Raw genomic sequence first — 24787 nt, 5'->3', positions numbered from 1 at the left:
ATGTCCAGGGGTGAAATCCAGCAGGTTCTGACAGGTTCTGGAGAACTGGTAGTGGAAATTTTGAGTAGTTTGGAGAACTGTCAAATACCAACTCTGCTGGTCCCAGAGTGGTGTGGGAATGGAGATTTTGCAATATCCTTCCCCTGCCATGCCCACCAAGCCATGCCCACCAAGCCATGCCTACCAGGCCACACCATGCCCACCAAGCCACGCCCACAGAACTGGTAGTAAATAAATTTGGATTTCACCCTGGTTATGTCCCTTTTTTTCAGTGCCGTTGTAACTTTGAAGTCACTAAATGAACTGCTATAAGTCAGTACTATCACAATGTAACACAATTTATTATGATTGTGTACATAAAATTGGCCAGCACAAAAAAACAGAATAATGGATTAGATTACCATTAGTTTATCAAGGATGAGGCCCACTGTTGACCTACTCTTCCATTTTTGTTAAGTCCCTCGCAAGCTGAGATTTGACTTACATTATAAGACATTTGGAAACCTACATTAAAGTCCTATCAAGTGGCTGTTTGAAGCAGTTCTGGGATGACTGCTCCATCAGGAGATTCCTTTAAAAAAATGCAGTGCAAGGAAGTGCTGAGACATGAAATTATGCAGCCCTCACATTTTGTGGAAAATAGTAGGTTTTCCATGAAGAGCTCCTGAAGGCACCTTGCTGAGAAGGTGTGTCAAATTTCAAAGGTGCCATTGCAAGAGACATAAGGTAGTGGAGTAGTTATAGTTCCTACATTAAAATAGAACATTATTCAACACAATGCACCTGTGTGACATGTTCTCCATGAAAGATAGAATTTTTAGGCATTTGAAGAACTCCCAATGAGCTTCAAAATTATCTTCTTCTTGTTTATTTAATATTTCAGTTGAAAGCATTTATCTGATTATTTGACTGTTTAAGATTGTTCACTTGAATCACATAAACACATTCTAATCTAGTTATTTAAGCAAGGAAGCTACCAGCTTTCACCCAGAATATACCAGCAAATCTGCAACCAAGTGCTACTTTTTTCCTTTTGATCCTTTTCCCTTTTTTTGTGCCTTCAAATCGGTTTTGAGTCCCAGTGACTGTTTGTACTAGTCCTGAATTTTTATTGACAAGATTTTCAGAAGTAGTTTGTTATTGCTTTCTTCCTAGGGCTGAGAAGGGAGTGTCTGGCTCAAAATCACTTAGTGGGCTTTGTGCCTAAAATGGGACTAAACCTATGGACTCTTGGTTCCTAGACTGGTGTGTTAACCACTACACCAAACCTGCTCTCGAGGATTATATTACAGTTGCATTTGTTCTGAATCACTGGTACAATTCAGAATTTCAGCTGATGAAATTAAGCCAGGCATTCAGAAGACTGGAGTAATCCCTTAGACAAGTTCAATAGGCAAACCAATTGAGCCAGATCGGTCCTCCTAGAGAGCTATTAAAAGACAAACCAGAAAAAGTGTCACCTACAATTCACATTCAAAGCATTCAGACCTATTATTAATGTTGAAGTCACACTGGACAATATCGCTGTCCTTTCTCAGGCACTGTGTGGCAAGGCCACATTTCCATATTAGCAACCCACCAACCGAAGCAGATTCACAAGCAACAAGGACAACAATGCTAACATTTCGATCAGATGCTGCAACAAACCCAGATGTTCAATCTGTTCCCACATCTACAGCACCATCAGCACCTAGAACTAAGGAGAAATTTCCTGACAGAACAATTAATCAGTGGAACAGCTTGCCTCCAGAAGTTGTGAATGCTCCAACACTGGAAGTTTTTAAGAAGAGATTGAACAACCATTTGTCTGAAATGTTATAGGGTTTCCTGCCTGAGCAGGGAGTTGGATTAGAAGACCTCCATAGTCCCTTCCAACTCTGTTATTCTATGTTCTGCATCCTAAGTATTGCCTGACACTTTATTCTGTTATTCTGTTAGGCCCCAACAAGTATACACACAAGGGTTATGTTCCATTCCAGTCAGTTATTCAGTATTCCTTTCCATCTTAAAAAGTTAAATTATTCCTTGAAAACTCTATAAAGGTGTGGAGTTTTGAATTTTGGGAGTATGTTTGTGTGCCTGTTTGTGTGTGGCTCTTATAATGCCACATGTTGAAAAAGTAATGTTAGACCTATTAAAGTTGTGACAGCTGCCTCTTGAGAATTTCTGAACAATAAGCTAGTTAAGGAATATATTAATGGTCCCCTTCATATCTTAAATGGATCTAGAAGGACCAAAAACAGCATGGTTGATACATACAAGACAGGAAGCCATATGGCACAGCTGCCTCATTTCGATATATTATTAAACATCTTTCAGAGAAGGGAAAAGTACATTATTCGGGAGTTATTTTGCAAAGACAATATCCACAGGACAAATTAAACGAACAGCATTTTGTGACTTTTGAACATAACCTTGTAATAAAAGTTTGGCACTATTTCATCAAAAATAAGAAGAAGTGAATTTTTTGACTGACAATTGAGCTCCAATTCCAATGTAGGCAGCTGTGTTGTTTTCAAAAGGCTCTCTCTGACCATGAGGTAAAAGAACTAAATTCAGCATAAATCCTACCTGTATTTTCTGACAAATCTGGAGGGCTATAGTTACTCTTGGGAAAGTTTTTGGAGATACAGTGAGGTAGCTTCACTGGAGAAGGAAGTATCCACGTGGATTGAACCAGGTAAAATGAAGGATTGCAAGTGCAACCCCAAAATTTTGGGCTTGATGCCCAGTGCTTAACTCTTACAACATCACCGGTTAAATTGGAAAGCACAGTATGTCCTGTTATACATCCAGATTCATCATCACCTTCTAAAGAATTATCAACAGCCCACAAGGAGCAACCGTGATTTTGTTTCTATCACTTCCAAAACATTGTCACCCGGTAAATATCATTTTACCAGGATTTTCTCTCAGTTAACTGTTTTGTTGAGTTATTATAAACTACTGCTGTCATCAGTAATAGGACCCAGACACATCTTCTGTCTGTTTCTTTTTATTGCCTTCCATTACTCCAAGTATCAAAATTTTCTTTCATGGCTCCTCTCCTTCTCTTAAGGTACCTAATAAACCTACATTTTACCTTAATTATTACTGCTTTCAATAAACAGTCTGGTTTTACTTCTTCTAGTATTGAAGTATTAGATCTTCTTGCAAGCCAAGGTCTTCTCAGGAATTTCCTTCAGTACCATTCAAAAGGCAACAATTTGCCTTTATGTAATCTTTTTGATACTCTAGAGTAAGGGTGTCAAACTCAAGGCCCCAGAGCCAGATTCAGCCCATGGGGTGCTTGGATCTGGCCTGCGCGGCCACCCTGGAAACAGCAAAGTACCGGCCCACAGTGCCTCTGCCAGTGAAAATGGAGCTCAGGACGACTGCCTGCGGCCCTCCTGATCTCCATTATTGCTGGAAGTTGGTTGCAGGAGGCCACCGCAGCTGAAAATGGAGCTTGTGAGGGCCACAGGTGGCACTCCCAAGCTCCATTTTCACTGGCAGAGGGTTGTAAGAGGCCGTCGCAGCTGAAACGGAGCTCAGGAGCCTGTTTCCACTGGCAGAGTGCTCGGGCCACCACAGGCACCCCCAACATGAATGATGTCAAGCTGACCACGCCCACTCCAATCCCCCAAGGTCAAACACAACTCTGATGCAGCCCTCAATGAAAATTGAGTTTGACACCCCTGGTCTAGAGTCTAGTTGCAGAGCCTTATGTTACATCAGGGGAAGCCAATGCCTTACAAGTACACGCCTTTGTTGTTAGCCTATGCACTTTAATATTTTATTCAGATCCATCTTTCTTCTAAATAAGAGACATTTCTTTATATCCTGGCTCTAATCACAATCCTTGTGAAGTTTTGAGCATGGGAAGATCAAGTCTTTCCAAGTTGCCATCCTGTTCTGTCCCTGTTCTTGTCCACTTGTTGGCATTGACTTGGCATTGCTTGGTGACTTGATATTTTTTTAAAAAAATAATAATATTGAGCAGAAAACTCCTTTCCCCTCCAGCAACAGATTCCTAAAGCCTTTCTTCCTTCCAGTCTTCAAAGTGGTGTCATCTGCACCTCTGAGTTTGTTGATGTTCCTCCTAGCAATTTTGATTCCAACATCTTTTTTTTATTTTCTACTTCAGCATTACTCATGACATATTTGCATATAAATTAATTAGGGGACTGCAGAAAACGTCTCTTGATTCTGAGGGGGTTGGTTGCTTTGGTTATATTACATCTTAGGCATGGTACAAATTATTCAGAAGGCAGATAACATGGCTCAGTACATCCATGTTTTTAAAGCTATCCACAAATCTTTCTGGTTTGTTTGTGGGGGTTTTTTTGCCCTTTCCACCATCCACTGTATGTTAGCAATGTTCTCCTTTTGAATCCAGTTTATATATCTAGCAGCTATCTCATTCCATGCACTATTGAAGTCTGGAGTGTTAGCATCTTGAGAATTTCTTATTCATATGTGAGATAGAAGCAGCTGTTTGGTAGTTCAAATATCATTACCACTGCCATTTTGGGTATTGGAGCACAAATCGATCCTATTCCATCTCTTGATCATTACTGTTTTTCATATCTGCTCACCTATCCCATCATCATTTTAAATGTATCATCTTGTAATTTTTTTAAAAAAAATGCAGATTTTTTGTTAGCAACATTTTCTAGAATCCACTTTACTTCCCTTTCCAGAATATCCCATCCTCTCAGTTTTAATTGAATTTGGTTTTAATTGGGTTGTTTTAAATTTTGGGCCGAAATTATTTAATTGTTTTTTAAACTGTTTTTAAATTTTATATGCTATGTTTTATCTCGGCTGCACACCGCCCTGAGTCCCACAGGAGAAGGGCGGTATAAAAATAAAATTAAATTAAATAAATAAATAAATATGGGATATCATACCTGATTAAACTTTCATGCATATCATTAATGTTTAGATCTTTTTTGTAAAGTTCTTCTGAATATTTGTAATTGCTTTTTTAGCTCTACTTTCCAAAATAAATTAATTTATTTCATTGCATTTTCCCCCAGTTTATTACAGAGACCAGAACAAATAAAAACACTCAGTAAATATACAATTAAAACTTCTAGTATAAAATAATAAATAACAACTAAAATCTATGATAAAATCCAGTCTGTCGATTATACATGGTCTAACTATACTAAAATTAAAATCCATAAACTGTGTGGCCCGTTGTAAGTTTGATACTAAAAGGGAAAGGAATAAGCAGAGCAAAGGGCCACATCTTCTTCTTCTATATATATATAAAAAAGGATGTATGTATGTATAGATATATGATCCAGCATAACTCTGGAACAGCTCAAGCAATTTCAACCAAACTAAGTACACAGATGACTTACTCTCTGGAAAAAAATACTGTGGGGGTAAAACACCCCTAATACCGCTCGGGGTGTGTGTTTGTGTGTGTGTTCCAGCATAACTCTGGAATGCCTAGGCTGCTGAAATGAAAAGGAATGAATTATATCTATAGTGTCAAATCACAGTACTTTTGACAGTGATAGTGTGCATTTTGTATTCAAGTTCTGTTAAGATACAGCCTGTTGTGCCTTAAAATGGCTTCTAATATACATCACAATGGAGTTGCCATGATAACGGCTTCATAGTACTCCATAAGGGGGCTCCCTCTGGTAAGGGGGATTGGTTCTTAAACAAACAAACAAACAATAAACCCCCTAGGCCTTCAGCTTCAAGCAAAGAGAGCAAGTTGTCGGGGGAGGTCCCTGCTAATGCAGATAATCACCTCAAAGGCTGTTCCCTATAGAATTTTTCCCAGGCTGTTGGCCAGGGCAATTAGGTCTCTAATTCTCACCACAGTGAGCGATGGCTTTTCCTGTCTAATACAGGATTGGGATAAATAAATACCCGGGCAACACCGGGTTATCAGCTAGTTTGTTATAAAACATAACTATGGTGGATTAGACCCGTGTTTCAGATGAATCCCCAGTGCTGCTGCACAGAATCTCGCCACCTGTGCTGTACTTATGGACTGTTCATCCTTAAGCAGCCACTTTCGTTGCATTTCATGGCCACCTGACTTGCCCAATTATTCTGAATGGCTAATAGAAAGAAAATAAGAAAACAGTGCTTATAAAAAGACCATAACTGACCACACAACCAATTCAACACACTGTAAAAACAAACTCAACTAATAGGGACTCCACAATGTCCTGATCCCAAGACCTGGGAGAACAACCAAATTTTAATAACTTTCTGAATATCATTAGCATAAGGACTCTATGAAACTCTGTCTTTCCAAAGACAAGGTGCCAGAACGAAGTACATTTCCTGAATCCCATTAGATAAGACTGTTTATCAGTGGGATCCAGACAATTCACTTTGCTTGATCTCACTGGAGATATTTACCTTGCCTTTTATCACATCTACCTTTGCATAAATTTTTACCTTGGTTTTCTGTAATTGTCTTAAATAAAACTTTTGTCTTCCCATTCAACTGTAATCATCTTTGCATTGCTTAGTTAGAGGTAACTCCTTGCTCTTCTTTAAAAATTCAGCATTTAGGTGGATTCCCCCCCCTCTGTTTCTTTTGTTTGCTTTTTCCATTTCTTCAGCTATTTTCAAATTGACCAATTTAGTGTGACTTAAATAAAATTGCTTCAAGATACAGACCTGGCTAAGTGGTTACCTGTCATTTGGAAGGAAAATGGATGAAATGCTCTTCTCAATTCTTTTTAATTTCCCACTTGCATTTGCTATCATGGACAATAGCTTTTTTTTTTTTTTTGATTGACGTGAATTATGTGGAGACATTGATTCTAACAATGGTTATATTCTTGCTTTACTCATTTGTCCCATCATAAAGTTTTAGGAAATTATTGTTCTTCTCCATTAGAGTTATGATACAGCTAATTGCAGGGCAATAGAATTTGTTTACCAGTTAGTTATAGAGACAATGACAGTACTACATCTCTCTGTTCATCCTTCAATGCACCCAGCTGGTTTTCCTTGCTAATAGATGCCTTCAAGTGTCTTCAAATGACTTCAAGTGTCTGTCTTGGGTTGAAAGCTAATGCCATACAGAAATGTGCCTGGAAGTTTCCTATCGTTGTAAAATACGTTTCCATTTTCCAAACCTATTCTTGAGATGCTTAAGACTTTATTTCAATTTTCTCTTGTTGATGTTTTTCTAAGCTTAGTTGCTTGTGGTATCATTCATATGGCTTTGTTCAATGTCTTTCTGTCACTTTCAAGGTTCCCTTGGGGAACATGGTGACTTATGCAGTTAGGACGCTGGGTTGGAGGTTAGCAAATGCATGTTCGAGACCCAGCTGCTGTGGGATGGGGTGAGCTCACGTCATTTATTCCAGTTCCTTGACAGCTAATCCTTTCAACCTGGAAACCCCTTAAAAAGTGCCTCCAACATGAATGGGAATGGTAGCTTCCCTTGTTGTCAGGGCCGGATTTTCCTATAGGCTAACTAGGCTTCAGCCTAGGGCCTCAAGAGGGACCTACATTCAAATTGTTAGCAAAATTAAAATTACATTTTCACTATAGGTGAAAGGGCCTCATAAGTGGAATAGCCTAGGGCCTCTTTTCATCTAAATCCGGCCCTGCTTGTTGTCCACATTTCCTAAAATGAATCTGGAACTTCAGATTAACTGATATATGGGAAGGCAACAGACACTGGCTATAGAACAGTTTTGAAGTCCAAGTTCCTTGAAAGTTCCTTAGCTACTTCATTAGTTCAAGTACAACTCACTCCATTGCAACATTCTCTTGCCTTTTAAAAAGACATTTTGGAAATGAATTATATTTTATTAAATTGGCAGGGGGAAAGTTTTTCTTTCTTTTGCACCATGGTGGTAAAAAATTTAAGTAGACAAAATGTATTGATTTGTGTCAACCGAATCTACTAGGCATTATTCAATCAAAGTTAAACATTTTGCTGTTCCTGTTGATATAAATATGGATTTAACAATCAAGCACAAATTGGACCAATATCGTTGGCAGGCAACCAGTTTCTGCTAGTCATTAGGCAAAATTTCCTCATGATAAAACATGTTCAAAGCATGGAATGACTTTCAGTTGTTACGAACGTGCAGAAACTGGATTGACAGATGTTAGAGATCTATAGATGTGGTTTGAATTTCCGAAATTCAGAATAGAGTTTACCTAAAATGACTTCTTAAATATTGTTTTAGGATTCAGTTCATACAGCATACTATGCTGCGGTGTGCTTTACTTGATATTGGCTTAATGATATATGAAATCTGTTCCTATGATTTGTAGTCTAGAGAAATTGGCTGTCTCTAACTATTTATTCAAAAGTAGAGTCAAACAAGCCATGGTTTAGTGTGGTGGGTGAACCTGACATGATTCTATTATCGTTATGACTTAGAAGAAATCCAATTGTGCTGTCATAAGCAAAAATATATTTTTTAAATTTTCTACTGAATAAAAAAATAAAGGCAATCTCTTACCTCCCATCTTAATTCCTTTACTCATTCTGGTTTTCTTTGTACCATACTTGTTTTTTTTCTTGTTTGTTTAACTTTTACCATAACATGAAAACATCAATTAAACAGAAAAAATAAATTTGATTTCTATGCATGAATAAGAGACTAGCAAAAAAATTACATTAAAATAGAAAACAATTATAAATTGATTTCCCCCCTGATCTATGTCTCCTCTGTTATTAATTCTATAATGGAGAGATCTAAAAGGTTTTCAATCCAATTTTGACTTAAAAGCACAGAAAATGATTTCCAAAACCATAAATCAATATGTTTTCCTACAAAGTAGGAAAGTAGAAAAAGAAGTATTGTTATCTTTTATTTAATTTTTTTGTATTTTCAGATTGCAAGGACATATTCCAGAATAAGGCAATTGAATTAAAATTCTGATTTTAACACTGAATATATGTTATCACTGTCACCAGTTTAAAAGACAGAATTGTAATTAGGATCAGAATCTCTTGTAACATCAAATCATCTCTATCCTCCTGCTTTTGTTTAGGGATTTTTTGTGTGGTGTGTATGTGTTCGTTTTCAAAATACTTATATCAGGATGTCTTTTGGAAGATCAAAAGTACAATGTATAGTCTTCTATTCAAGGATGCAGTTGGGTGTTTAAGCAGAGTCTTCCACTGTATTTACATAATATAGTCTGACTCATGACCCCAATTAGAACTTAAATAGTTCACGTTAGGGTTGAGACTATATATGCTTTTATGACATTTACCACTGGAGTTTCTGCACTAGCTTGGGTATCATATTTTGTAATATTCTAAAATCTATTTTATTATACCAAGATTGTGCTATATTAGGGTATAAACTATGTAAATCAACACATGCATGGAAAAATAATTGTTGAGTCTAAGCAACTAATCTGGTTAAAATTCTGTAACTGTCACAATTTCCCTTACATTTTAAAAGAACAATTTTTTTCAAAAGCTATGAAAAATATTACTCCATGGCAGCTTTACGTAACACATATTACAGTTGTCCATTCTTAAGCACTTAGCCAAGAAGGGCTCCTGCTCTCTGAATGTGCAGAAGTACACACTAGATCAGGGGTGTCAAACTTAAGGCCCAGATCCAGATCCGACCCATGGGGTGCTTAGAACTGGCCTGTGGGGATACCCTGGAAACAGTGAAGGACTGGCCCGTGATACCTCTGCCAGCAAAAATGGAGCTTGAGAGGGCCAATGACAGAGGGTTGCAGGAGGCTGTCGCAGCCAAAAATAGAGCTTGTGAGCCTGTTTTCATTGGCAGAGCATTCAGGCCATCACAAGCGCCCTCGACAGGAATGACGTCAAGCTGGCCACTCCTATCGGGACCATGCCCACCCCGGTCCCCCGAGGTCAAACATAATTATGATGTGTCCCTCAATGAAATCGAGTTTGACACTCCTGCACTAGATGGAAAGGCTTTCCCGGCCACAATTGCCACTGCTTTCAAGTGTTGCATTTCCCTATAAGTCATATGTGAACCTATCAGAGACAAAGTGATTAAGGCACATGCTGAATTATACAGAGAGAAATACGGCCCTCTGAACCCTTGATGACTCCATCCTGACTGTCTTACATTTGTATATCATGACATTCAGCAGTTTCACAAACAGATCAAGGAATACCTTGAGACATTTGAACTAAAGCTGTAACGTTGTACATTGTCTTTTTAACAGGCTTCGTTTGCTGTTTAGGCCTTTCATATTATCTAATGCCACAACTCAAATTTATTATAAGGGAATTTTTCAGCCCAAGGGCTGAATAGAACCAAGCACACTTCGCTATCCAAATGATAAGGTCTTAAGCAAAAACTTTTCTGCTTCTCTAGCCTATATATCTCAAAACTTGAACTTTTATTTTTCTGTATGGTCTGCCACACATAAAGGAAAGCACTAATTTTCTCTGATTGCAGCTATAAACCTAGAGTCATTCTTCCCCTTCCCTTTGTCCCTTTTATACATACAGATGCATGCCAATATCTATCTTGCTTCCCCTCATGGTAAAGGTAAAGGTTCCCCCACACATGCGTGCTAGTCATTTCTGGCTCTAAGGGGAAGTGTTCATCTCTGTTTCAAGGCTGAAGAACCAGCGCTGTCCAAAGACGTCTTCGTGGTCATGTGTTCGGCATGACTAAATGCCAAAGGCGCACAGAACGCTGTTACCTTCCCATCAAAGATGGTCTCTATTTTTCTACTTGCATCTTTTACATGCTTTCAAACTGCTAGGTTGGCAGAGGCTGGGACAAGTAACGGGATCTCACTCTGTTACGTGGCACTAGGGATTCGAACTGCCGAACTGCCGACCTACTGATCAACAAGCTCAATGTCTTAGCCACTGAACCACTGTGTCCCCTCATGAGAGTGCATCAACTCTAGCCTTGAACTCATCGAAGAAAATTGCAACAGCAATGCAAAGGCTTCTGGAAGAGGACATATCTTCTTCTCAAAGTGCCACCCATGGCTTTAATTTCGCTTCCTAGAGATGTAAAGCAAAGTCATTTTCTACCTTGGAATAGCTGTTAGCAACTTTGTGACCCTCACTTATGCAAAGCATACTAAAGGAAACAGACATAATTGCATGCAAAAATCACTTCTCCCTGAAGCATTAAAACAGCCATGTCCTCTAGAAGGCTTAGCAAGTGGCTTCAGAGAATTTCTCCAATTGTCTATGCAAGTAACCATTCACAAAGATCAGTTATTTGGGAACTGATTAGGACTATACAATGCTTTGGATTACATTTAAAATAACTGTTGTGGCCCGCCAGTGGCCTGTGCGGATCGTGACTGATCCTGACGACGAGGAGGCTGGTGTGAGGTCACGCCAGCAGCCTGCGCAGCCGGAGCTCACGTCGGACAGCGAGGAGGCTGAAGAGGATGTGGTGCCAGAGGCAGAGACTCAGCCAGGGCCTTCAGAAACTCCAGAGGCTCCTTCAAGTGGAGAGAGCAAAGTGGAGGAGCCTCTCCTCAATGCTCGAGCACGCCAGACTGCCAAAAGGCAGGAGTGGCTACTCAGGAGGAGGAGGTCTCCTCGAGAATAAAGTTATAATTGGATAATTGGCCACTCCCTTAGCCTATTTAAGTCACATGCAGTTAGTAATTTCTTACTGGAAACAACAATTATTACAGAACATTTTGGAAAGTGAGTGTCTTATTGTATCTTGTTTTCTGGGCTGGTTGCCAACCTTTGCTGGACTTTGTTTATTCTTGGTACATTATAACTTTGATAAGGACCGTTGGTGTGTGTCACAATCCTTGGGAATCCGGAGCTGGGGCAGAACAATAACAGAGTTGGAAGGGACCTTCCAACTGGTGGGATTCAAATAATTTAAGTGGTGGGATTCAAATAATTTAACAACCGGTTCTCTGCTAATAATGATTTCTTCCAATAACCAGTTCACCAAACTGTTCAGAAAGTTAACAACTGGTTCTCCTGAAGTGGTGCGAACTGACTGAATCCCACCACTGCTTGGAGGTCTTCAAGTCCAACCCCCTGCTTAGGCAGGAAAGCCTATACATTTCAGAAAAACATGAAGGGTGAGCATGCTTACCTTTGGTGAGCTGAGCAGAGCAGGTGAGGCGGATAGGCGACTGGCGAGGCAATTAGCTGGGCCGTGTGGCTAAGGCAACATATATAGGGTAGGGGTGGGTGGGGCAAGCGGCGAGCGGACGACCAGGCAGGCGTGGGAGGGGCCAACCAGAGGCAATATTTACCAGTTCAGCGAACCAATTCAAATTGCCATTACTGGTTCGCCTGAACTGGTCCGAACCATCTGAATACCACATCTGCTTCTCTCCTTGATTAGTTTCCATCCATTACTTCTTGTCCTACCCTCAGGTGCTTTGGAGAATAACTTGACTCCCTCTTCTTTGTGGCAGCCCTTGAGATATTGGAACACTGCTATCATGTCTCCCCTAGTCCTTTTCATCAGACTAGACATACCCAGTTCCTGCAACCGTTCTTTATATGTTTTGATTCAAAGGCAAAAAAAAAAAGTGTGTGCATCTTTTTTCAAGATTGTACAGCTTCTTGCTGCTTTGCAATGCCAGGGAAAGAGGCGTTTGATTTCAGAAGCTGAAGACGGATCAGTATGAGTGCCCTTCAAGAAATCTCTTGTTATTGAGTCCAAAGCACTGCTAGCCTGTTTAGATTAGGTTGTGTCTTTTGGAACTGGCAATTGCTAATAGAATAAGAAATGAAAACAACAATAGCAGCAGCAATGAGCAAAAGTTATTTTTACAGTCTAAGAAGGAGTTTTATTTATCAAACTGTAGGGTTTTCCACATTGTTCCACTATAAAGATAATATAAATAGAGACATTGGTATTATGCAAATGTTATAATACAGAGAAGTCCATTAAAAATCTTTGCTGGGCAAAAGTCTTAATCAACATACTATCGAAAGGAACTTTTCAAAAAAAAAAAATTTCAGTTATATAGTTTGGTGTCAATAAAAAAATCAAAAATTCATAAATGTTTAATTATTAAAAATAATTTAAAAATAAAAATAATTAAATTCTTCTAGAAGCTGTCTTTATTTGAAGTAGGCTCTTCATCTGAATCAGTTAAAAATTCTTTAAACGTGTCCTCCATGAATTCATCTGGTCGTTTATAGTCAACTTTGTGTCTGTTTTCTTCCTACTTGGTCCCCGGGTTGTTACACGCAAACTGCAAGGTAAGCGAAACTTGGCAACTGTTTTTCCAAGAGAGGTTTCAGAGGCTGTAAATCAGACAGAAGTGATGCTATTTTTCTCTTGCCGAGGGAAATGAATTTTCTGTCTCTTTTCCTTTAGAGAGCTGATATAGGCATTTCTGCATTAACGATTACACCAGACCGGGAAAACGTGGTCGATTTTACAACTCGCTATATGGACTACTCGGTGGGAGTCTTGCTGCAAAAGGCTGAAAAGACCATGGATATGTTTGCCTGTCTGGCACCGTTTGACCTCTCCCTCTGGGCTTGCATCGCTGGCACAGTACTGCTCGTCGGACTCTTGGTATATCTTCTCAACTGGCTTAATCCTCCACGTCTTCAGATGGGATCGATGACCTCCACAACCCTCTACAACTCCATGTGGTTTGTGTACGGATCCTTCGTGCAGCAAGGTAAGAAACGTATATGAATCTCATGACGCAGTTGGTGGAATTCAAGTAGTCGTCGACTTACAACAGTTCGTTTAGTGACCATTTGAAGTTACAATGGCACCAGTGGTGCAATTCAAATTCTTTTACTACCGGTTCTGTGGGCGTGCCTTGGTGGCGCATGGTGTGGCTTGGTGGGCATGGTTTGATGGGCATGGCAGGGGAAGGATACTGCAAAATTGCAGTACATTGTACTGAGCACATTGTATTGCTGAGCACATTGTAAGCCACCCTGAGTCTTCGGAGAAGGGCGGCATATAAATCAAATTAAAAAAAAAAATCTCCATTCCCACCCCACTCCAGGAGAAGGATACTGCAAAATCCCCATTCCTGGGGGAAGGATATTGCAAAATTTCCATTCCCACCCCACTCTGGGGCTAGCCAGAGGTGGTATTTGCCAGTTCTCTGAACTACTCAAAATATCTGCTACCAGTTCTCCAGAACCTGTCAGAACCTGCTGAATAGCACCCCTGAATGGCACTGAAAAAAAGTGACATGACTAATTTTTACACCATTGCCTCATCACCATGGACATGCAATCAAAATTCTGACCCTTGGCAACTGACTCATTTTTATGACGGTTGCAGTGTCCTGCAACCGTTTTGCAACCTTTTTGCAACCTTCTGACGAGCAAAGGCAATGTGGAAACTAGATTCACTACAGAACCATGTTGCTAACTTAATAGCTTCAGTGATTCACTTAACAATTGGAGCAAGAAAAGTCATAAAATGGAGCAAAACTCACTTAATAAATATCTTACTTAACAACAGAAATTTTGAGTTCAGGTAGGCATGGTATGTAAACAATGAGTTGTTGAAGAACAAGAGCAAAATCTAAGTTATATTCTGCATTATTTCTGTGGGTAGGTCACCGCTTCCCCTATACAAACTTTTGATCTCCATAATTTCCTCAGTTATGAATCCCTTGAAATGAATGTGAAATATATACTACAATATCTTAATATTTTTCTTCCTAATTTTTAACATGTACCAACACCGCCATCAAACGTCCCTCTTCTTTTTCCTTTCCGTAACTAGAAATTTAGTATAGTTATTTCATCAGGATCTATGGTCTTGTTAGTTTGAACATATAGAAGAAGAATGAAAGTTACCTGAGACTCTACTCTCCCATGGACTGGTAAAACGTAATTAAAAGTACATATTGTCAACTTTCCTGTGATCATAAATTCATGGCAAAATTTCCCATCCAATCCATGTCTTTAAGATAAAGCTTTTTCAGGCCATAGTTTTGTACAATTCAGTACATGAAGTGGAGTTTTTCTGTTCAGTGGAGTTTTTCTGTTCTCTTTTCAAAGCCGATTTGTAGGATCTGTTAATACATTATTCATAGCATGAAGGGCACTCTTTGCTTAGACACAGTTAGAAACCAACCTCTTTGGCCTAAGCCATAGTAGAGCTTGTGGTTCTTACTTGACATGTATCTATCCTCTACTGACTTGTTTTGTTTCTACTCTACTTCTCTGAGACCCACTAAGTCTTCTCCTCACCTCATTTCTCTGTTCTCTCCAGCCTATGCCCACTATTCTCTTTTTTTTAATTTTGGCTTGCATTTAATAACAAATTCCCTTCCTTCTTTCCTTCCTTCCTTCCTTCCTCCCTCCCTCCCTCCCTCCCTCCCCCCTCCCTCCCTCCCTCCTTCCTTCCTTCCTTCTTTCCTTCCTTCCTTCCTTCCTCCCACTGAACACCATGTAAGATTGAGCTCTGAAAATTAGTAAAAAAAAAAAAAAGTAGAATAAGAACTTCAACTTTTCTTTTTTATAGTCAATGCAAGCATTTTATGCCAAAGACCTCTTATGCTTTCTAATCAAGCAATGTCATTGTTTGTTTCAGTTTCATCACCGATAGAGAGGCATTAATTCAGGTAAAATGTCAAGCATTACAAGTCCACAGAAAGATGTTAGCTTATCGTTAATCATTAAAAATAAAATGTAGATAATGGCTCTGCTTTCCATTCTCCTAATATTGCAGTAATTATCTCCAAATTATAAGAAAATTGGAAGATAATAGCCAGTAGACTCAGTTCTCTTCTGGAAATAAAACTAGAATATCAACATTTGCTCTTTGGAAAGCCATCTCTTCGAATAGATGGGTCAATAAATAACAGAGAAGGGATCCATCTACTGTATAGGCCAGTCAAAATCTCCTGAACTGGTTTCTGTGCAACGGAGATTCTCATTTATCACTTGCTTGAGATGGCTCTTTCTTCTCACTGAGTTGCCTTTTGTAGTGCATCATAAATAGCCCTTATACCGACTGAGTGAACAGGTATAGACCATTCCAATCATACAATTCAACTGGCATTGTTTATTCACTCACATTAGTTACCTTCTGCTCCTATTCTGCACGTTTGTTCAATTGAGCCACCAGAAGGAACATGGCAGAATAATAAGCAGGCAATGGCAGTGCTCAAAGAAAGAAGTATGTGTTGTGTCTTATATAGCTATATATAACTTTGAACTGAGGATTCATTTTGGTGAAGAGTCTCTATTAAGTGCTGCAACCACCCACATTGGTCGAGTGGAAAGGAGTGGTTCCTGTCTGTGTGTGCATCAAAGATACTTCCATTGAAGGTAGCTTGACAATTTGCCTTCTCTATTAAAACAAACAAACAAACAAACAGACTCTAGAAAGAGTGCAGAGAAGAGCAACAAAAATGATTAGGGGACTGGAGGCTAAAACATATGAAGAATGGTTGCAGGAACTGGGTATGTCTAGTTTAATGAAAAGAAGGACTAGGGGAGACATGATAGCAGTGTTCCAATATCTCAGGAGCTGCCACAAAAAAGAGGGAATCAAACTATTCTCCAAAGCACCTGAGGGTAATGACAAGAAGCAATGGATGGAAACTAATCAAGGAGAGAAGCAATCTAGAACTAAGGAGAACTTTCCTAACAGTTAAGAACAATTAATCAGTGGAACAACTTGCCTCCAGACGTTGTGAATGCTCCAACACTGGAAGTTTTTAAGAAGAGATTGGACAACCATTTGTCTGAAGTGGTATAGGGTTTCCTGCCTAAACAGGGGGTTGGACTAGAAGACCTCCAAGGTCCCTTCCAACTCTGTTATTCTATTCTAAACAAAAAAAACCACACACACAAAGCTGTCTCACAATCTGAACAGGCTTTTTAAAAGTACAAAATTAGAAATTTCCCTGTTTTGGAAGATATCTTCTGTAGTTTCTCTAAGGGTAATGGTTCTAATGTTTTCCATAATTGCTGAACACAACCTCATATTTACCAAAGAAAATTGCATCTCATTTTTAATATATATTCTATCACAGTCCTTTTGAGCCGAATTAAGGGAGATGTATCTCCTTCAAACAGCTGAAAGGAAGACAAGCTTTCATTTGGGTGGAAAGAAAAGAACAATAATTTAATGGCGTTCATATTGAAATATATGAGTGTACAGAATGCTTGAATAATTAAGGCACAAAGGGCCTTGAATTCAAGTAGGGCAGCTCAGGAGATTCATTTATAATGTCAGCCTGTATTTCATATTCAATTTGAATCTAGCAAAAACTGCATGAGCAGAAGCCCAATTGTTTACTACTCTCAGTGAATTCAGAATTAGGATGAGGGGGAAATATGGTAATTCCCAGTGACAGATTGACTGGCTAGAAAGCTAAATCTAACTTCTGTGTTCATTCCTCACCTGCTTTCCATTCTGCAGAAGAAGTATGGGGGGGGGGTATTTATTTTAGAATAACTAACCTTCTGTGATTAATTGTGATTGGCACATCTTAACCAAGGCAATATGGGAAGTTTTAAATATTGCCATGTTCATTTAAGAAATCACTGTCAACAACTGACTTCAAACATGACACGGTAGTAATTTCAGAACTGTACCTGGGTGTACATACGCTGAAAAGTGACAAACTACATGTGATTCTAGTGACTAAAGCACTATCAACCCACCCTCCCATTTTATTCCATATTATCAATGTATCTAAAAATCTGCATCTTCCTTATTTTCAACCAACTGTCATTGGACAATCCTAAAAACGTATTCTCTCTTGAAAGCAGGAAACAGCTCGTTGAGAGTAAAAATACCCATATTTGGATTCAGCTAAGGTGTTGTGACCTAGGCTCACTTAGTTATTACAAGACACAATTAGTCCCAAACAAACCTATTTTATTGTAACAGCTGAGAATTACTTCACTCCCAGCGTAGTGCAAATTAATTGCAAAGCAAGTCTTTCAGAAGAAGTTCTTCGGGCCTATCACAAATCTTTATCTTCTTTGGCACCCTGCCAAAGGCCTTTCTTGGCAAAGCCCCACAAAGTTCAGAAACAAGAGATGCCGACTGGAAACAGATTTAGCAATGTTACTTTCCTACAAAGAGCCCAAGAGCCTTTGCTGCTTTTTTAAGCCTTATGGGAGGGGCCAATCATCTCCTGGCCTTCCTCCTGAGTTGTTCCTTTTGCTTTAGCTGCTCTTGCCTTCTGGCAGCTCTGTGCATGCGTGCACTAGGAACAGGCTCCTCCTGTTCCTCTGCCTCTCTGCTGTCCGACTCTGAAGGCTCCGGAGTCTGCACATCACTCCCAGATAGCCCTGGCCCCATCTCTGCCTCTGACGCAGAGCCCTCATCTGGGCCTTCCCCAGACTTCAGGACCGGCCCATGATCCTCCCCAACCTCCTCACTGTCCGACTCCGCTGCCAGCTCTGCAGGCTGCTGGTGGACCACAACATAAAGGGGCAGGCTATTTCATTCGGAACATCAGAACACTGTTTCCACCTGTAACAGATTTTATATTTGGTTCAGCTCCATGTGTTCATGCTACGTGGCAACAGCAGAGTTCACATGTAGATTTTTTTTGCAACTAGATTTCTAAACCTTTGAAATACAGTTTTCAGTCATATTTTTTTAAAAAGGTAGCTAGCATTGGAGACATTTCAGTTCTGATCAAATGTGCAGGATGAAAGCAGAAAACAAGAGCAATAGAAAAGGCCCTCTGTTTCACTAAACAAGAAGGTGACTGGAACATTATGCTGGCTGGCTGAATTTTATTTCTGATTGTCAGAAGAATAATTTGGGGTTCCAATTCGAGCCAGGGTTGTGCAAGAATAAATAAAAATGAGATCCATACAGTTGTGAGGAAAGAAGAAATATTTATTCCTTAAAGCAAAGAGTTTGCCTTTAAGGGCAGCTGCAGAGAAATGGACTACAGCGACAAAGTTAAATAGGGGAGCTCATCCTGGGTGTAAAAGTGTCTACATGCTGATTCTAGGGTGACACTTGAGGGGCATGAGCAGTGGTGGGATTCAGCCGGTTCGGGCTGGTTCGGGTGAACTGGTAGTTAAATTGCTGGCTGGCTCTGCCCCTCCCCTCCTCGCCCCTTCCAGAGTCCCCATGCACTCCATTTTGGCTCCCAGGTAAGTGCAGGGAGGCCTACTAGGCCCAAAATGGGGCACAGGAATGTGTGGTGCCCCCCCCCGTGGCCCATTTTCACTCCCAGGAGGCTGCAGGGAGCTAAGCCCAAAACGGGACGCAGGAGGCTGTCACCCTGCTGCCCGCTTTACTCCCAGGGGGTGCAGGAAGCCAAATGCTGCCTGTTACACCCCCTGGCCACGCCTACCATGGCCATGCCCACCCAGCCAGTCATTAGGGCAGAGAACCGGTTATTAAATTATTTGAATCCCACCACTGCTGCATGAGTGTCTGTAGGTACATGTCATCTATGAATGAAAATGTAGTTCCATTGGGAGACCTAATTTAATTAATTCTTTTTGTGTTTACTGATCTTATCCTTTGATGTATGGATTAGGACTGGGTAACTTATTTGGAGGTTTGGGGAAGTTTGAGTAAAAGATTTTCCCTCATTTGCTATTTTTGCTTTACTAATTTAGTTTCAGCTTGACTGACAATTATCTAGCGGAGACACTGATTCTCGCTCCATTGTGAAGTCTGTTAATGTTTTAAGGGAAGATGGAAACAGTATAACGAATAAAGTATGTTTTGATATAAAACCTCTCACGTAACATTTCTGAATCGCCTTGTCAGTTCATAGAAGGTATTCCAAACTACTAAAACCTACTGCATCCAAATTTAAATCAGTGGAAATCAGGCTTATAAGAAAACTGTTTAAAAGCAACTAATGGAATTGCTTCTTAATGTACTTTTACAATAGTGTTCTGTAAGAACCTCTACTCCAAGCTGACTTTACAAATGGCCAAATTGCTTGTGTGAATTAATATTCTTGAGTTCAACCGAGGGGTGATTGGAACAGGCAAACCTCTCACTGATTGACAGTAACTGTCTGCACATTTTAAAACAAAAGAATCAGACATCGTGTGGCCTTATGTAATGGCCTTTGCTATATACGTCTCCTTAAATTGCCACTTTCAAAGAAGATTGCAGTTAAGAGAGATCATTTCCACCAATGAATGAACTTGGCATTATTATCTACTAAAACGCTTTCCCTTGACAAAAGGAAAGAATGTTCATCTTATTTCTGTTTCCTTATTGCGCATGTCTTATTTTAATTGGTCCATATTTACAATCGTAAGTATGAGAAAGAATAAATAAGCACATGATGTTAAAGTGCATATGATTGCATTGAAAAGTTTTGGTATTAAAAACAAACTCAGACTAGCAAATAGGTTTGCATTGTTCAATAATTTTTAAACCATCTTAAACGCTGAACATTCTTTAGAAAATCTAATGCAGGGGAAGCCCAAAACTTTTGATTACTTGGGAGCAGATTTGAATTTTGAGGTCACACTACAGTAGTGGCAAAAATTGTGGAAACCTTTTGGGAAAAGTGTATTTTTAAAAACCAGCTAATAACACCATTTATCAATGGAAAGATAATTTAACCAAGAATGTAATGCAATAACTTTTATGAAGGATTTACTATTAAAATAGCAGTTACAGTATAAAGAAGAAAAGTGAAACACGTAGAAAAAACGAGATATACAAAAATTATTACGTCAGTTAATACTTAGTTGGGTAACCTTTAGCATGAATTACAGCCTTACAACATCTTTCCATAGAGTGAACCAAGTATTTTAGTTCTGCAGCTGTTATAATGCGAAACCAAGATGGAATGATTGCTTCTATTCATTGAGTTTTATTGCTGGGTCACTTCTGACTAACAAGTTTCTTTAGTCGGCTCCATAGATTTTCAATTGGGTTAAGGTCTGGGCTATTCACAGGCCATTCCAGCAGTGGAATATGATTATCTTGAAACTTAGCCATCAAAACTCAAAAATACACTTTTCCCAAAAGGTTTCCACATTTTTAGCCACTACTGTATGTTTTTTCTCCCAAAAGTATGTCACTCTGAGAATGGCAAATCTCAAAACAACAAAGAAAATGCATTGGTATGCTTGCTTTCCTTTTTTTAAAAAGAAAAAAAGAGAGTTTATTTTTGTCTATTTTTTTTCCAAATAATAGGATAGGATCTATCTCGGACTAGAGACCAGATTATCAGGAGTGCCTGGTGCCTTCAGATTTGTTCTCCAAAGCACAGGCATGCATAGGAAGACAAATAATAAGGTAGCATTTACCTTCAACACCTCAGAGATGTTTGCTAAGATCTTGCAAGTCCTGCCAAGTCATCCCAAGAAAAGGTAGAATTGTTTTAGGTCTCAAGGTGCTTTAGGTAAAGGTAAAGGTTCCCCTCGCACATATGTGCTAGACGTTCCTGACTCTAGGGAGCGGTGATCATCTCCGCTTCAAAGCCAAAGAGCCAGCGCTGTCCGGCCACATCTCCGTGGTTATGTGGCCAGCATGACTAAACGCCAAAGGCACACGGAATGCTGTGTATTCAGGGACCAAAGGTGATCCCTATTTTTCTACTTGCATTTTTTACATGCTTTCGAACTGCTAGGTTGGCAGAAGCTGGGACAAGTAACGGGAGCTCACCCCGTTAACACGGCACTAGGGATTCGAACCGCTGAACTGCCAACCTTTCAATCGACAAGCTCAGCGTCTTAGCCAATGAGCCTTAGGGAAATGTTACCAGACACATTGGCATATTTAGGAACTCGGGGCCTAAAGTCAGAGAAATCTTTTTCAGTGTAAAACCATAGGCTAAACTAGCCCAACAGCCTGTCTCTAGATACCCAGAAGCAGGATATGAAAGTAATCATTGTATCTTGGAGATATATATATATATATATATATATATATATATATATATATATATATATCACCCCTTAATTATTTTTACAAATAGCTCAAGGCAGCAAACACATCCAAAATACCTTCTTCGTCCTACAAAGGTTGAGTAAAAAGAGGAAAAAAACAGCAAAAAAACAGTAAATTTTATAAACAGCTTTTTTTTATTTATTTATTTATTTATTTATTTATTTATTTATTTATTTATTTATTTATTTATTTTATCATATTTGTATACCGCCCTACTCCTGCAGGACTCAGGGCGGTGAACAGCCAAGATAAAAATACAAATAACATACAAAAGTTAAAAGCTATTAAAAATAGATTAAATAATTTGGGCTCAAAAAAACAAATTTAAAAACATCCAATTTAGGTAAAACATTTAAAACCCAATTTAAAAGGGAGAGTTAGGCCAGACCAGCCTGTTGGAATAAAAACGTTTTTAGGGCGTGGCGGAAGATGCGTAAGTCTTGGATCCTCCGTATCTCCAGGGGGAGCTCGTTCCAGATGGCAGGTGCCCCCACAGAGAAGGGTCTCCCCCTGGGGGCCGTCAGTTGACATTGTTTGGCCGACGGCACCTCTTTTATAAAGAGTTTGGTACTCACAACAGTTTATGCCTTTTAATAGCATTTGTTAAGTTGGGAAAAAGTGTTATTAAACTCCTTCTGAATATTTGCCACTGCAGACTAACATGGCTCTCTCACCATAGTAGATGTTATACATGTCCCTTTAGCAAAAGGACAAAGGAGTGGACCTCTTTTTCAGCAGCAGTTTGTCTGATTGTTGTGTAGTGCAGTGGTCCCCAACCTTTTTATCGCCGCGGACCAATCAGCCTTTGATAATTTTACCGTGGCCCGCTGAGCGCGCGCAGGGGTGGGGGCTTTGGGCCACACGTGCGTACCTGCGCGGGGCTCTCTTCCCTGGAGCCTTTGCGCACGGCCCAGGAGCTTTTGCGCACGGCCCAGGAGCTTTTGCGCACGGCCCAGGAGCCTTTGCACTGCAGCGTTCATGTCCCCCGGCCGCTGCGCGGCCCGGTGCCAGGTACTCCACGGCCCGGCACCGGTCCGCGGACCGGGGGTTGGGGACCACTGGTGTAGTGCATATGGGTCTTTTCATCCCAGTATGTTGTTCCTGGAAGCAAGGCATTCAATCCCTTTGAATTTGTTGGAATTCAAGAAAGAAGGAACCACGGAGGCTGATTGGAAAGATGGTTTAATGATGAAGCAGAAGCACCAACCACGTGTGATTCTGGGCAGCTGACCAAATGGAGTTGAGAGTGGAGGGGGGAGTTATACCTTCTTTGGGCTTTGTATTTGAGCTTCCTGTTCCTGTGCAAGAATACATCCTTTAATATTTTATTGCTGTTGTCAGATTCCTAGGGGAGTCATGTAGGGGTCATAGCTGGCTCTATAGGCAAAAGAGGAAATACAAATCCTAGGTGTTTGTCTGAGCTAAGTTTGGTTGAAGCTTGGACTGCTCTGAGGGTGATGCAATAATTCCTATTGTGACATTAGCTTGTGTGAGCTAATTTTGTCAACCTCTGGCTTATTGTTATGAGATATTGTTTTATTTGAGTTCCCAGGTGAAGTTTGAACTGCTCTGGACCAGTGGTGGGTTTCAAAAATGTTTACTACCGGTTCTATGGGTGTGGCTTGGTGGGTGTGGCATGGCTTGGTGGGCGTGGCTTGGTAGACATGACAGGAGAAGGATAGTGCAAAATCTCCATTCCCTCCCCACTCCAGGGGAAGGATACTGTAAAATGTCCATTCCCTCTCCAATACAGGGGAAGGTTACTGCAAAATCCCTATTTCCTCCTGATCAGCTGGGACTTGGGAGGCAAAGAATAGATGGGAGCAGGGCCAGTCAGAATTTTTACTACCAGTTCTCCAAACTACTCAAAATTTCTGCTACCAGTTCTCCAGAACTGGTCAGAACCTGCTGAAACCCACCTCTGCTCTGGACTACTTCTAATCCTACCATTCTGCCTTTCTTTCAAAATATCCTGTCTTGAATGGATTTCTAAAAGGTGGCCTCCTCAGTTTTTGCTTGGGGGGCAGGGAGACTGGGGCTGCTTTCTGTCTCTAAAAAACCATGTTTCTCAATTTCTTGTTTAGGAAAATATAATATTCTGCCTTTTTTAATATGTCTCAAAATATTTCATTCTTCTAGGAATGGGGGGGGCTTCCCACAAATTCATCTCATTTTTGTTATTTTTTATTTCATTTTAAACAAAACAAGAGGAAAAGAAATAGAAATGGTTAGGTGAGGAGTTCTTTGAGAATTCACAAGAGCAGCTCCTCCAAAGAACATTCAGTGTTCATTTGCAAATCCATGTGGGGTCGATTTCCATCTTGTCATTTATTTCTGAGATGATTATCTGGCCACACAACAGTTAAATGATGATGCATGGCTTGTTATAATTCTTGGAAAGAAAGTTCCAACAGTTAAGGATGTTAAATAAATTACAGATAAAATGACCTTCTTGCCTGTATTTTTTTTTTCCTCCCTGAAATACGCAGACATGACTTTGCATGCTTCTTGCAAGAGAAAGAAGTAATTTTGCAAAAGCCAGGCAGGAGTCTGTCCATTTTTACCGTGAATTATTTTCCTCATCCCCCCCCCCCGGGCTTTTTCTTCCGCAGAGGGAATAAAAGAAAAAGTGATAGCTTGTATTGCAGGAATTGTGATTTATAATATTCTTTGTTCTCCACATCCAGATGGAGTCTTTTCTTTAAACTCGATGAATATTAAAATATGTAGCATATTGATCTAAAACAAAAAGGAGAATTTTGGATGTCCTTGTCAATCCCATCTTACCGCTAATTAGCAGTAATTGAAATCAATCGGGTGTTTTATCAACTGATAACACACCATACTTTTGCCAGGCAAGAAAAGAAATAACTACAATTATTTCCCCCATACACACATATGGAAGAGTTCTATAGTGTTCTGACCTAGGCTTCCTGAGTCAGTAAAACACACGAGTAGTCCCAAAAACCTGTTTTATTTTAACAGCTGAGAATTCTGTT

At 39.8% G+C, this 24787-nt stretch overlaps 1 protein-coding gene across 1 annotated transcript in view; it reads left to right on the top strand.

Moving 5' to 3' along the window:
- Positions 1-24787, top strand: part of GRID2 (glutamate ionotropic receptor delta type subunit 2) — a 1156109-nt gene that overhangs the window by 914849 nt on the left and 216473 nt on the right. Inside the window, exon 11 of the mRNA XM_070948519.1 lies at positions 13269-13581. Within this exon, the coding sequence (XP_070804620.1) occupies positions 13269-13581 (313 nt within the window). The remainder of the gene's footprint in view (positions 1-13268; positions 13582-24787) is intronic.

This window comes from Pituophis catenifer, unplaced genomic scaffold, assembly GCF_029215685.1.
Source record: "Pituophis catenifer annectens isolate HBS135680 unplaced genomic scaffold, rPitCat1.0.hap2 SCAF_8, whole genome shotgun sequence".
In the NCBI taxonomy this organism is placed as follows: domain Eukaryota; kingdom Metazoa; phylum Chordata; class Lepidosauria; order Squamata; family Colubridae; genus Pituophis; species Pituophis catenifer.
Note: the sequence above shows the minus strand (reverse complement) of the source record. Positions and strands in the feature narration are given on the sequence as shown.